We start from the raw sequence: 14,134 nt of genomic DNA, 5'->3' as shown, positions 1-14,134 counted from the left end.
GAAAAAAAGATGGACGCCCATCTTTTTCTAAAATACCGCCTGTCCCGCCCCTTCACGTACCCGTTCTCGGAGATAGACGTCCATGGAGATGGGCGTTCGATTATGCACCTCAAAGTAGAATAAAAGTATGTAGATACATGAGCATAAGTACATAAGTATCTGCTTATATATTCACTAGTCCTTTTTAGGTTAGCCCCATCCACCTCAACTGTGGAAACTCCTGGAAAAGGTAGAATAAAGAAAGCCTGCTCTTGCCAGCTCAGCTAACAGGTCTTCCTTTTGGTGGCAAGAAAGCACCAAAAATCGTCTCAGTGACCTGAAACGTTTGGACTCTTTTACATCGGAAAAAGTCTGACCTCTTAGAAAAAGGACTGTAGTTCATTTTTTTTCTTTGTGTGCTGATGATATTCAACTCCTTTATACTTTCAATACACATTCACCTATTTCTGTAGGTGCTATTTCTTCAAAACTGATGCCGTCATTTTGTTGGTGTTCTTCATCCTTGGCTCCACTGATACCCTCTATGAATGGTATGCAGCTTTACATGGGGCCCTTTTACTAAGGTGCAGTAAGCCCTAGCATGGGCTTAGTACATGAGAAAGTCTCATCAAAAAACCCATTAAAGCCTTTTACAGTAATTTCCCTGTTTGCAAGCACTCTTATTCAAAATATTTTTAAAGTGGTATATCATGGGTGGAGAGTGAGCATGGAAACATTAACCATCTAGCAGGTTTGTATTAGCACATGCTAACTGGTTAACCAAGACTAAATGCGGGAGCACTTAGCACCTCTAAATAGGAGGCGGTAAGTGCTCACACATTTTTATTTTTGCAAGTCCCGTGCGCTAATGGAAAAATTAGCATTGGACCTGTAGAAGTATATTTTTAAGAAGTCCTGCCACATGAAATTTTGGCTCAGCATGCAGGAAAGTTCCACGTTAGGACATACTAAGCTCAAATTTTAGCACATCTTAGTAAAAGGGCCCCTATATTGCTTAATGCATAAAAACAATTCATTAATGAATGACAATTTTAGAGATTTAGCATAAACATTTAAATTGACTTCATAATATTACTGGCAACCAATGTAAATTAATCAATACAGGAGATATGTGATTAAGATCATAAGCATTGCCATACTGGGATAGACCCAAGGTCCTTCAAGCCTAGCATCCTGTTTCCAACAGTGGCCATTCCAGATCCAAGTACCTGGTAAGATCCCAAGAGTATAATGGATTTTATACTCCTTTTAGAAATAAGCAGTGGATTAAAGGGCATGGTTATCAATCTGGGCTACTGTTAAAATGTGTTATTTTACTATTAATCCCAGTTAATAGTAACTAGGTCTCATTGCATAAAATGGGACCTGTGGAAAAATAACACATCTTAACGGTAGCCCAGATTGATAACTGTGCTCCTTAATTCCAAAAATAATACACATTGCAGCATTTTGTCCCAACTGCAGTTAATTATTTACATCATGTTGCAGTAGTCAAAGTATAGCAACATCAGTAACTGAACTATCATATGAAAGTCACACACCCCATATCTTGTAGAGGCTCAATGGCTCCCTGTCACCCATTGTATTACGTATAATATCCTACTGTTCATTTTTAAAACTTTGCAAGCTAAACAACTTTATTTTCTGTCACCTCATTCCTTACTGCCCAGCACAAACACTTAGATCTGAACAAAAAAATAAATTAGTAGTACCCAGACACTGAGAAATAATCCACCAACACACCAGACATGTTATTTTTAGCATACAAGGGCCCTGACTTTGGAACTGTTTCCCCATCTCTATTTGCTTACAGACGTCACTTAGAAATTTAAAACAGACCTAAAGACCCATCTTTTCAATGATGTGGTTTCACTGGAGAATCTCAAAGATACTTGTGGCATTCCCTCTTGTTTTCCCCCTCCCCTCCTGTCCTATCTATTATTATAGTTCTACCCCCTATCCTGTAGGTCATATTTAAACCCCATTCTACTTTCTCATTTCTCCTTTATTTTTAGATTGTAAGCTGCCCAGAAGGTCATTCATAGGGCAGGATAGTAAATGAAAAATAAACTTGAAACTTTAAATGTTCCCATGCACCCTAACCAATTGCAGTTTTTTAAAAAGCACCACAAATAATTTAATTATTTGTGGTTTAACTGAAAATTTGAAATCTAGCATGACTCCCAAACAACATGCTTCACTGGAATTTTGTTATTTCCCAGGACAAATAATCCCGGCGGTGTGTATTCCAAACCAGGTGATACTCTCAGTGTTTCAGTTTTATTATGGTTAATTGACAATCCATTCTTCATACACCAGTTCTCTACATGAAAAAAGTTGGTTAAAATCTTTGTGGAGCCTATATCCACAAAGGTTGAAAATGGAGCAGACAATAAAATCTTGTCTGTACAAAAATGAAATTCTTTATCCAAAGACCTCAACAGTCTACACAGAGGGGCCTCTTCCATCCACATTAAACAATGTGGGTGACAGAGCAGAGCCCTGAGAAACCCCTAAAGCTACTAAATTCCATCCTGAAATTTCGTTCCCAACCTTCACCTGCTGTTGACATCCTGTTAGAAAAGACATGAACCATTTCAAAACTGCTCCTCCTATACCTATTCCACTAAGCTAGAAAGTAAATTCATAGGAATTACCTTATCAAATACTGCTGCAATATCGATAAAAATCAAGTACGCTGTTAGACTTATTTCAAGACCTTTCACAATTATATCCAACATGGAAGTTAATAATGTTTCTGACCTAGGGCTTTACAAAACCCATGTTGCCATTTATCTAAAATATCATGATACATAACAAAATCAGCAAACTGCTATCTCACAGCATAAGTACATAAGTATTGCCATACTGGGAGGACCAAAGGTCCATCGAGCCCAGCATCCTGTTTCCAACAGGTCACAAATACCCGGCAAGATCCCAAAAATGTACAAAACATTTTATATTGCTTATCCCAGAAATAGTGGATTTTCCCCAAGTCCATTTAATAACGGTCTATGGACTTTTCCTTTAGGAAGCCGTACAAACCTTTTTTAAACTCTGCTAAGCTAACCGCCTTTACCACATTCTCTAGCAACGAATTCCAGAGTTTAATTACACGTTGAGTGAAGAAAAAGTTTCTCCAATTCATTTTAAATTTACTACATTGTAGCTTCATTGCATGCCCCCTAGTCCTAGTATTTTTGGAAAGCGTGAACAGACACTTCACATCTACCCGTTCAACTCCACTCATTATTTTATAGACGTCTATCATATCTCCCCTCAGCCGCCTTTTCTCCAAGCTGAAGAGCCCTAGCTGCTTTAGCCTTTCCTCATAGGGAAGTCGTCTCATCCCCTTTATCATTTTCGTCGCCCTTCTCTGCACCTTTTCTAATTCCACTATATCTTTTTTGAGATACGGCGACCAGAATTGAACACAATATTCGAGGTGCGGTCGCACCATGGAGCGATACAAAGGCATTATAACATCCTCATTTTTGTTTTCCATTCCTTTCCTAATAATACCTAACATTCTATTTGCTTTCTTAGCCGCAGCAGCACACTGAGCAGAAGGTTTCAACGTGTCATCAACGACGACACCTAGATCCCTTTCTTGGTCCGTGACTCCTAACTTGGAACCTTGCATGACATAAGTATAATTCGGGTTCCTCTTTCCCACATGCATCACTTTGCACTTGCTCACATTAAATGTCATCAGCTATTTAGACGCCCAGTCTCCCAGTCTCGTAAGGTCTTCTTATAATTTTTCACAATCCTCCCGCGATTTAACGACTTTGAATAACTTTGTGTAATCAGCAAATTTAATTACCTCACTAGTTACTCCCATCTCTAGGTCATTTATAAATATGTTAAAAAGCAGCGGTCCCAGCACAGAGCCCTGGGGAACCCCACTAACTACCCTTCTCCATTGAGAATACTGACCATTTAACCCTACTCTCTGTTTTCTATCTTTTAACCAGTTTTTAATCAACAATAGAACACTACCTCCTATCCCATGACTCCAATTTCCTCTGGAGTCTTTCATGAGGTACTTTGTCAAACGCCTTCTGAAAATCCAGATACACTATCCAGCTTATAATCGAAAGAGAAAAACGCCTATATTGCGACCCAAATCGGGAGATGGGCGTCTTTCTCCCGTGGGCGCCCAAATCGGTATAATCGAAAGCCGATTTTGGGCGTTTCCAACTGCAATCCATCGCGGAAACGGGTAAAGTTGATGGGGGCGTGTTGGAGGCGTGATGAAGGCAGAACTGGGGCGTGGTTATCAGCCGAGGAGAGATGGGCGTCTTTAGGTGATAATCGAAAAAAAGGTGTTTTTACTGCGATTTTGGGTCACTTTTTTTGGACCCTTTTTTTTTCACGAACAGGTTCCCAAAAAGTGCCCCAACTGACCAGATGACCACTGGAGGGAATCGGGGATTATCTCCCCGGACTCCCCCAGTGGTCACTAACACCCTCCCACCAAAAAAACCCCACTTTACAAACTTTTTTTTCCAGCCTCTATGCCAGCCTCAAATGCCGTACCCACCTCCATGACAGCAGAATGTGTTCTATCCTCTGACAGCCTTTCCCTGGTTCTGATGTGGCTCTCGGGTGAGTGTGACACCTTTTCTGTTATGCGCACTGCAGAGTCACATCAGCAATGCATTGTGGTAGGTGTAGGGTATTGGGCTCCGTGATTCCACTAGCTTTTCGCAAATGCTCACGATGTTGGTAGTTGGTAGGCTCTACTCTCATGGTACTTTTCCCCCTGCTTACTGGGTCAGAGTGTGCCCTGTTTTGTTTCCGGTAGTCCATGAGGTAGTGGCCATTTTTGTAAGCCAGTTTTATATCCCTTTCACGTGTTAGCCACGTTACAGAACTTAGTTCTTCCCTTGAATGTTGCTGAAAGAGGGCATTGTACACCATTCTGCCAGCTCTGACCTACTGCTCATCTCAGTACCAGGGGGACTCGTTGCCAGTGGGGCACAACCTCTGATCTGCAGTTAACTGTGAGTAAGCGTGCTTATTCCAATAAAGGACGTTTTCAAAGAGATTAGTCTTCAGGTGTCAACTGGTGTGCCAATGTTATATAGCTGCAACAAGTCCTAGAGGCCTGCGTGTATGCAGGTCCCTGGAGCACTTTTAGTGGGTACCGCAGTGCACTTCAGCCAGGCGGACCCAGGCCCATCCCCCCCTACCTGTAACACTTGTACTGGTAAATAGGAGGCCTCCAAAACCCACTCTACCCACATGTAGGTGCCCCCTTCACCCCTAAGAGTTTGGTAGTGTTGTACATTTGTTGGTAGTGGGTTTTGGGGGAGGGGGGTTGGGTGCTCAGCACCTGTGGTAAGGGAGCTATGCATGTGGGAGCGTTGTCTGAGGTCCACCGCACTGACCTCTAGGGTGCCCAGCTGGTGTCCTGGCATGTCAGGGGGGTGAGTGTACTACGAATCGTGGCCCCTCCCACGACCAAATGGCTCGGATTAGGACGTTTTTGAGCTGGGCGTTTTTAGTTTCCATTATCGCTAAAAAAAACAAACGCCCAGCTGAAAAACGTCCATTTTTTCGAAAATACGGTCTGTCCCGCCTCTTCACTTACCCGTTTTCGGACATAGACGCCCATGGAGATAGGCGTTCGCATTCGATTATGCCCCTCCACATCACCCGGCTCCCCTTTATCCACATGTTTGTTCACCCCTTCAAAAAATGTAGTAGATTGGTGAGGCAAGATTTCCCTTCACTAAATCCATGTTGACTTTGTCTCATTAATCCATGCTTGACTTCATAACATGTTCAATAACTTTACCCAAAATAGAGCAAACTTGATATTAGATGGTAATTAGAATAATCTGAAACCATGCCATAGTGTTTCTTAAGTAATGGATGAATTGATGCTCACCACTCAGTATCAGGCATAACCCCATCTCTTAAGGAGGCATAGGCTAGCTCATTCTAGCCCTCTAATTAACTTAAGGGCAAGCATCAAAACATTAGCCAGAAGACAGGTAGAAGATTACATATTTTTATTTAATTTAATAATAGTATCAGAATTGATGGGAGTAAATTTTCCCCCATAGAACTAAGGGTTCCATGAGCTCTGAAACTTTGCCATCTTTTAAACTAGAAGAACCTGCAGCTCATTGCCCTTTGACAATAATGGCAATTCAACATCCCTCATACTTGTACACTGCATAGAATCATTCATATCAAACTCATTAGCAGTAGCTGTATTATTACCTGGGTCATGGTTGGGTATTTAAGAGTCTTTGCGATAAACACGTTATCATTTACTGAGTATATCAGACATAACATAATGACACTTTTGAAAGCACACAAAGCAAAAGGACCTGATAGGGTATATTTTAGGCTACTGAAGTTGCTGATGAGGGTACCCTCATAGCTCTAGTCACATATTACTTTAAATCTCAGAGATTCTAAGAAGCTGGAAAAGAGCTGATGTGGTACCACCCCAGAAGAGAAGGAACTAAGAAGATGCGCACAACTACTGACCTTTTTGACATTAGTGGCGGTCAAGTTAATGGCAGCACTGAAGAATTATTGTGAAATGCTTTGAACTCAGTGGGAATAGGACCCTAAGCAATGTCGTTTGTATACTAATATTTTTGTTTTGCTTTGTTTTGTTTTGAAGTCACTCTGGATATTATAGTGATTTTTGGATCGGCCTAATCAACGTAGATCCTGAGACAGGATTTACTTGGTCTGATGGTTCTCCGGTGAGTATTTTTAGGCGTTTCAGCCAAGTGATAGCACTTATTAGGGAGGCTCCACCCACCTGTCTGTCAATCCCTTTGTACACATGAGCAAAAAGACTCACACACATACACACATGCCTCATGCATCCCCTGTCACCCAAATGAGAGACACTTTACCATGTCATTTCCCATCTAGTTCCTGAAGAGTCATGCATAAATTTTTAAATGGAAGAAGAGGAAATCTGCTATTTTGTCAAACTATAAGAGGGGTAATTCTGTAAGGAGGATGTCAAGATTTAGGTTCCAGGAACACAAATAAATAGCCTGAATACTGGCATTTATATGTATACTAGTAAAAGAGGCACTTTTCCAACAGAAAGGAAACGGGTGCTAGAAAGGTTCCATGGCCCCCTCCCCCCTTCTCCTCCCCCCCCTTCCCCTTCCTCATCACCCCCACCTCCCCCTCCCGACCCCCCTCCCCCTCTCGTCAGGACCTCCACCCCCTCCCCCTCTCTCGTCTCAGGACCCCCCCCTCAGATTTCCGCTGCCCAGCGCCTCCCTCCTTCTGTCTCTGTGGCCTCTGACTGCAAGGAGGACATGTGCAGGTGCCCCAGCCCTTCGTACGTGGCAGCTGCTGTTTAAAAAGTTTTACCTCCTGCTCGGCCGGCAACACTCAAGTGCAGCAAGTACAGACACCGCTTCAGACAGGCTGTTCAGGTTCGCTGTTCCTGTGGTCCCGCCCTTCCGCAAACAGGAAATATGGCGGCACTTAGCTATAGTTGGTGAGAATTCACATGGGTGGAGTCTGGGTGCCATATGGACAGGATTCACATATAGTTTATAGTTTATTAAAACTTGCTATACGACCCAAGCTGACTCGCAGAACTGAGCGGTTTACAATATAAACAAAAAATAAACAGCAAAGAAAGGAACTCCAAAATTCGATAGGAAAGAAGATTAAAGCCATTCATACTAAAATGTACTTAACAAAGAAAAGACGGGGAAAGAAAAGGGATGATTAGACAGATGAAGGGGAATAGATCATGGGCAGGTAGATTATTGAATACATTATCAGTGGTGTTCTGGAGCCAGTTCACACTGGCTCGTGAGAGCCGGTTGTTAAATTTGTAATAATTTTGCGAGTTGGTTGTTAAAGCCAGGGCGGGAGCAAAAACTTTTACCGCTCCACAGGAACAGTAAAAAGTCGTGCTCCTTCAGGGATGGGAGATGGGTGGGGGGGGGGGGGGGGGGGAGGAGGGGATAAAAGATTTTACAAGCTTCATATATGTTGTACAATTTTTATTTTGTCAATAAAAATTTAATGTTCAAAAAAAAAAGTTGTGCTCCTACAAAAAAAAAAAAAAAATTTAAACCGTGATTACTGCTTACGGGTCCCAGCATCTTTGTATTTTCCACCACCTTCCCCCGCCCCATTGCATCTACCTTATGCAGTCAGCAGCCACTAACAGGATCCCCATAGGTCTGCTCCAGGGCTTCCCTCTGCCAGATGAACCCTTCTGCTGTAACTTCCTGTTTGGCAAAAACAAGAAGTTGTATCAGAAGGCAGAAGCCAACAGAGAGAAATAGAAGTTGCTTACCTGTAACGGTAGTTCTCCTTGGAAATATGATCTTGCAGCCACACAGGTGAAGTGACTCCCCCATGACGTCGCGGACATGGACCTATACCAAAGCTTAGAGCTTTAATTTAAACGTAGCCTAGTATGCCTGCGTGCAGCTTCCCACTGTATCCCCTCCCCCATAACCCCCCCCCACCCCCCGGTCGTAACCGCCCCTTTCCAGTTTGGTAAAAGAGCTAGCGGCAACTTAAGGGAGGGTTGGGAGGGATTGTGTGGCTGCAAGATCATCTGTCCAAGGAGAACTACCGTTACAGGTAAGCAACTTCTATTTCTCCCTGGACAGATTTCTCTTGCAGCCACACAAGTGAAGATTCCCCAGCTCCACAGGTAACAGGTTAAAAGAAAACCATGTATGCATACATGTTACTGTAAAAGGAACAGAGAGAAAACAGGTAAACTGGTACCTGTGAGAGGAGGAGGTGGTAGTTGTCGCCTCAGTATACAGAAGAAAGGACCGCATGGCTGAAGGCTGCATCAGTAGCTGAAGCGGTATCCATGCAGTAATGTTTCACAAAAGTGTGCACAGTTGACCACGTAGCTGCTCTGCAAATGTCCTGCAGGGAAGTTCGTTGCAGATGAGCTTTCGTGGCCGCCATAGCCCTCAGATTATGAGCTGTAATATGAGGAATGTGTGAGGGAGTAGCTGCGGCAAGCTGGTAGCATAAGGTGATACAGCGCTCTCACCACTCCTTAACCCTACCCACAGATAAATTGTCAGACCTCCATGTTCCCTCGATACTGTTTTGTCCCCCTCTCAACTCACCACTGTTATATCCCACTGTTCTATCCCCTAATGATATCCTGAATTTACTCTGTCTTATATAACTCATCACAATGTAACCCATAATTGTACTGCAACTAATTGTACTTCCATCATTTACAACGTATTGTAAGCCACACTGAGCCCGCAAATAGGTGGGAAAATGTGGGATACAAATGCAAATAAATAAATAAATAAATAAAATAAATTGGGACAAAGTCCCCTTCGTCACTGGCCTTGGTGAGGAGAGCGGAGTGAAAGGAATAATTGAGAAGGTCTATTGGTGCATTTAGTTCTATCCAAATAGATGGTAAGAGCTCTCAGGCAGTCCAGCGTATGATATCTCTTTTGGTCCTCGGAAACATGTGGAGGAGGAAAAAAGTGGGCAGCATGATGATTTGATTCAGATGGGAAGGTGAGACCACCTTTGGTAGAAGTACGGAGCACAGCCTTATCATGCAGTAACTGAGTATAGGGTGGATAGTGGACGAGAGCCTGGATTTCCCCAATGCGCCGTGCTGAAGTCAACGTGATCAAGAACAGTGTTTCCAAGTCAGATATTTGAGGTCCTCTGTGTGAAGTGGCTCAAATGGAGAGGCTGTGAGTACATTGAGGACCAGATTAAGGTCCCATGCCGGAGTTGGAGGGCGAATGGGAGGATAGAGATGCATGAGCCCTTTGAGAAAGCGTTTCGCCACGGGGTGCTGCATGAGGGTCAAATCATCCACCGGGTCATGGAACACCGAGAGAGCTGAGAGATGAAGCCGGATGGAGGAGTAAGACAGCTGTGATTCTGAAAGATGGAGAAGGTAATCTAAGACACGAGATATAGGAGCATTGTCAGGGTGGAGGTGATAGCGGGAACACCAGCTAGAGAAATGCTTCCATTTGGCATTATAAGACTTTAGAGTAGAGTCCTTCCTGGATGTGAGGAGGACCCTCAGCACCCCATGTGAGAACATCAGGCTGGAGTGGGGCTAATCCGCCACGCTGTGAGGCGGAGGGATGTGAGGTCTGGGTGCAGGAGACTGCCCTGCTGCTGTGTGAGTAGATCCAGTTCCAGCGGCAGTGGAAGTGGAGGGCTCGCCGTGAGGTTTAGGAGAGCTGTGAACCAGGCTTGTCTTGGCCAGTATGGAGCTATTAACAAGAGAGACGCTCCTTCCGATTTGGCCTTTTGGATTGTCTTGGAGATGGGTGGAATCGGAGGAAATGCGTAGAGGAGGCCTTCTGTCCATGGAATCTGAAAGGCATCTTCTACTAGCCTGTGTGGACTGGGAAACTTTGAACAGAATCTGGGACACTTGGCATTGAGAGGGGACGCAAAGAGATCAACGAGAGGGTGACCCCACTTCTCAAAGAGAGCGTGCGTAACAGTGGTCTTGAGTGATCACTCGTGCAGTTGTAACTTCCTGCTGAGTGAATCCGCCAAGGTATTTTGTGCCCCGGGCAGGTAGGATGCCGAGATGGTGGACTGGAGCTTCAGGACCACCTGCCAAAGATGTAGAGCTTCCCGGCACAGGTGTCGGGAGCCCGTGCCGCCTTGCTTGTTCACATAGAACATTGCTACCTGATTGTCTGTCTGCATGTGAATTCGTTGTTGCGAGAGGTGCGTTTGAAATGCTTGGAGCGCTAACCGGATGGCTCGCAACTCTAGCAGATTGATACTGTATGTCATTTCTTTGGGAGTCCAACGGCCTTGAGTCATGTAGGAGCCCAGATGCGCTCCCACCCCTGCTTGGAAGCGTCGGTGGTTAGATAAATGGACGGTAAAGGAGGCCAGAAGGGCATATCCTGGAGGAGATGGGGGGCATGGGCCCACCATTGCAGCGAGGTCTTCAGACTGTGAGAGAGAGGTATCTTTGCAGACAGCGGATGAAGAGCTTGGATCCACCTGTCCCTTAGGTGCCACTGTAGCGGTCTCATATGGAGCCTGGCTAGCGGTAGTACTGGAATGGTAGCCGCCATATGACCCAGAAGAACGAGTAACGTTCGGGCTGTGGTGACAGATACCTGGGTTAGGTGAGCGATGAGGATGGAAATCCATGTGGCCCTGTTGAGGGGCAAGAACGCTAACATCTGCGGTGTATGGAGAACAGCTCCTATAAACTCGAGTTGCTGAGTCTGATTGAATTGAGATTTCTCCGAGTTTATGAGGAATCCCAGCGTCTGGAGAAGAGAGGTGACCTTCGCTAAGGAGTGGAGAGCCTCCTGAGCCGTTGGCGACGCAATGAGCCAATTGTCGAGGTAAGGGAAGATCATTATCCTTTGTTGGCGAAGGTGAGCGATGATGGTGATGACACATTTTGTGAAGACTCGTGGTGCCGAGGAGAGGCCGAAGGGAAGGACTCGAAATTGGTAGTGGTGAGAGTGTACTTGAAACCGCAGGTAACTCCTGTTCCCGGGTGGATCGGGATGTGGAGATATGCGTCCTGCAGGTCCAGAGACACAAGCCAGGCGTCCTGATCTAGAAGTGGAAGAATCATTTGTAGTCGTCATGCGGAATTTTTCTTTTTTTAGAAACTTGTTCAGGGAGCGTAAATCCAGAATAGAACGCAAACCACAGTTCTTCTTCTGAATAAGAAAGAATCTGGAATAAAATCCTGTGTTCCAGGAACTTTCCGGTACCGGTTCGATTGCCTTGATTCGCAGGAGGCGGGAAATTTCTTCATGGAGTAGGTGAACGTGAGACGAAGGAACTTGTGAGATGACTATGCGGGGGAGAGGCGGAGGGGTCATAAAGTGAAGAAGGTACCCTTGGTGGACAATAGAAAGGACCCATTTGTCTGATGTTATAAGGGGCCACTGCGGAGCAAAAAATTGAAGACGACCTCCCACCGGTAGCTGCATAGTCATCTGCGTGTCAAAAAAAGGATAAGGGTTTGGGCACCGACGAGGGCGCTGGCTTAGATGTCTGCCGATCACGATACGTTTTCTTAGACTGCTGAGGTCTATGTTGTCTGTGGTGGTCTTGTAGTTCGAGTTGTATTACTGAAGGGATACTGTCTACGAGGCTGATACCTCCTTTTAGGCGTGACATAGGATGAGCGATGAAAGGAAGACCTGGGCTGATTAAGCTTGTCCTCTTCCAAGGTGTCCAGAGTTGTGCAATCTTGTTTGATGTTATCGATTATATCTTTAACTCTATCACCAAAACGATTATCCCCTGCACAGGGAGCATCAGCCACGCGGTTGTGAACGTCCTCCCGTAGGCCTGAGGCCTTGAGCCACGCTAAACGTCTTGTGGAAATGCCGACCGCGGCCCCTCGAACCGACGTGTCATACGAGTTATGTGCAGCTCTGATCAAATGAGTTGCACATTCTTCTAGATTGTGGAGCAAAGGTCGTAGTTGCGGTTGTATGGCAGCTGGAAGAGACTCCACTGCTCGAGAGAAGTCGTCCAGGATGGTGAACTGGTAGTCTGTATAATGGAAAATGTGGAGCCCTATGCGGGCATTGAGCATGGTGCTTTGATACATCTTCTTACCCGCCAAATCCATGAGCTTCATGTCTTTAGTCGGCGGGAAATTGGAATGGTCCCGTGAGCTCTTGTGCTTACGGATAGCCGACTGGACTACTATGGATTGGTGAGATAGTTGAGGTTTACCAAACCCCCAGGTATCCTGAACTTTGTATTTGGTATCTAAACTCTTCTTGGTAGGCGGAGATGTGAATGGAGTAGACCATACCAGCTTATGTTGGTCTGCTAGAACCTCGTGCAAAGGTAATGCTATAATTTCCTTCGGTGCTTCTTTATAGCGTAGAGCTTGTAATTTCTTTGATCATGGGTCAGGCTGAGAAGATGAATGAATATCTAGAGCTGATGCTAACTTGAGTAGAAATTTGGGATAGGAAGTATCCTCTGGTTGAGATGACTTAGATGGTGGCGGGGGAGAGGGGTCAGAAGGTAGCCTGGGAGTGCCCGCGTCGAGGTCAGAATGGTTGTCCGAAGAATAGGAGCTACAGCGCCCCCGCGAATGCGGCGGGGAAGAGCCATAGTCCGAAAAAATCTCTGCCGCCATAGATTCTGAGGTGGACACAGAGCGCGAACACTGCCAATGAGATGCCGGTGAAAACACAGCTGCAGAGCCTGATGTTCGCTGAACAGGCGAGAGTGGCTGTTGAGCTGGCTGGATTTGATTGTTGAAAAAGGTACGCAGGAGGTTGAGAATATCCTGAGTAGATTGTGGTCCTGCCATGTGGGGAGGAGGCGGCACGTGGGTAGTGACCGCCGGTCTGCTCTCTGGAGACAAGTCTGGCATCGGCTGCATAGGAGAAGGAGAAGAGCCCAAAAAATGCTGAGGAGAAGGCTGGTTTTGTGAGTAGTGCTGCACTGCTTCGTTTGTTGTCATAGAAAAGTGCTGAGATGGCTGATTCCAGTGAAGATGGGAGGAGGGGCCCTGATGATGTGATGAGTGGGAGGAGCTGGCCCTGTGATGTGAAGAGTGGGCAGAGCCAGTTCTGTGATGTGAAGAGTGGGAGGAGCCAGCTCCGTGATGCGAAGAGTGGGCGGAGACTTGACGGTGCCGATGAGAGGAGGAGCTGCTTCGGTGCCGAGGAGTGGGGGAAGGCTTCTCTCCATGCCTAGGAGCAGAAGAGGAACTTCCACGGTGCCGAGGGGAAGTGCTGCTTCGGTGCCCAGAACGACCATGCTGACTTTTGGATGTCTCAGCAGGTGGTGTTCGTTGGGGCAGGGTCTGTGCACCGACAACTGGCTCAAGTTGTGGTGGCAGAGACTGAGGGGAGAGTAACAGCTGCTGCAGAGGCTGTTTTCTCTTGCTGGGAACGGCACTCTCCTGTTTTGGCTCAGCACAGTGTTTCCTTTTACCTGTTGCTTTTTTACTTGGCTGCGGAGCAGAGGAGGGAGGAGGTAAGTCATCCACTATTGTCCTCATTTTAAGGTCTCTGATTTTTCTCGTCCTGGGGTGCATGGCTGCACATTTGTCACAACTAGCGTCCAAGTGCGCGTGCCCAAACAGCGGACACACAGATCATGAGGATCTGTGTTAGACATCTTGTAGGCACAA

The 14,134-nt window shown here is 45.6% G+C and overlaps 1 protein-coding gene across 1 annotated transcript in view; it reads left to right on the top strand.

Moving 5' to 3' along the window:
• Window positions 1-14,134, top strand: part of MRC1 (mannose receptor C-type 1) — a 343,694-nt gene that overhangs the window by 184,538 nt on the left and 145,022 nt on the right. Inside the window, exon 14 of the mRNA XM_030199501.1 lies at window positions 6,650-6,734. Coding sequence (XP_030055361.1) covers window positions 6,650-6,734 — 85 coding nt within the window. The remainder of the gene's footprint in view (window positions 1-6,649; window positions 6,735-14,134) is intronic.

Source organism: Microcaecilia unicolor, chromosome 1 (assembly GCF_901765095.1).
Source record: "Microcaecilia unicolor chromosome 1, aMicUni1.1, whole genome shotgun sequence".
Taxonomy (NCBI): domain Eukaryota; kingdom Metazoa; phylum Chordata; class Amphibia; order Gymnophiona; family Siphonopidae; genus Microcaecilia; species Microcaecilia unicolor.
This window is presented reverse-complemented; position numbering and strand designations above follow the sequence as displayed.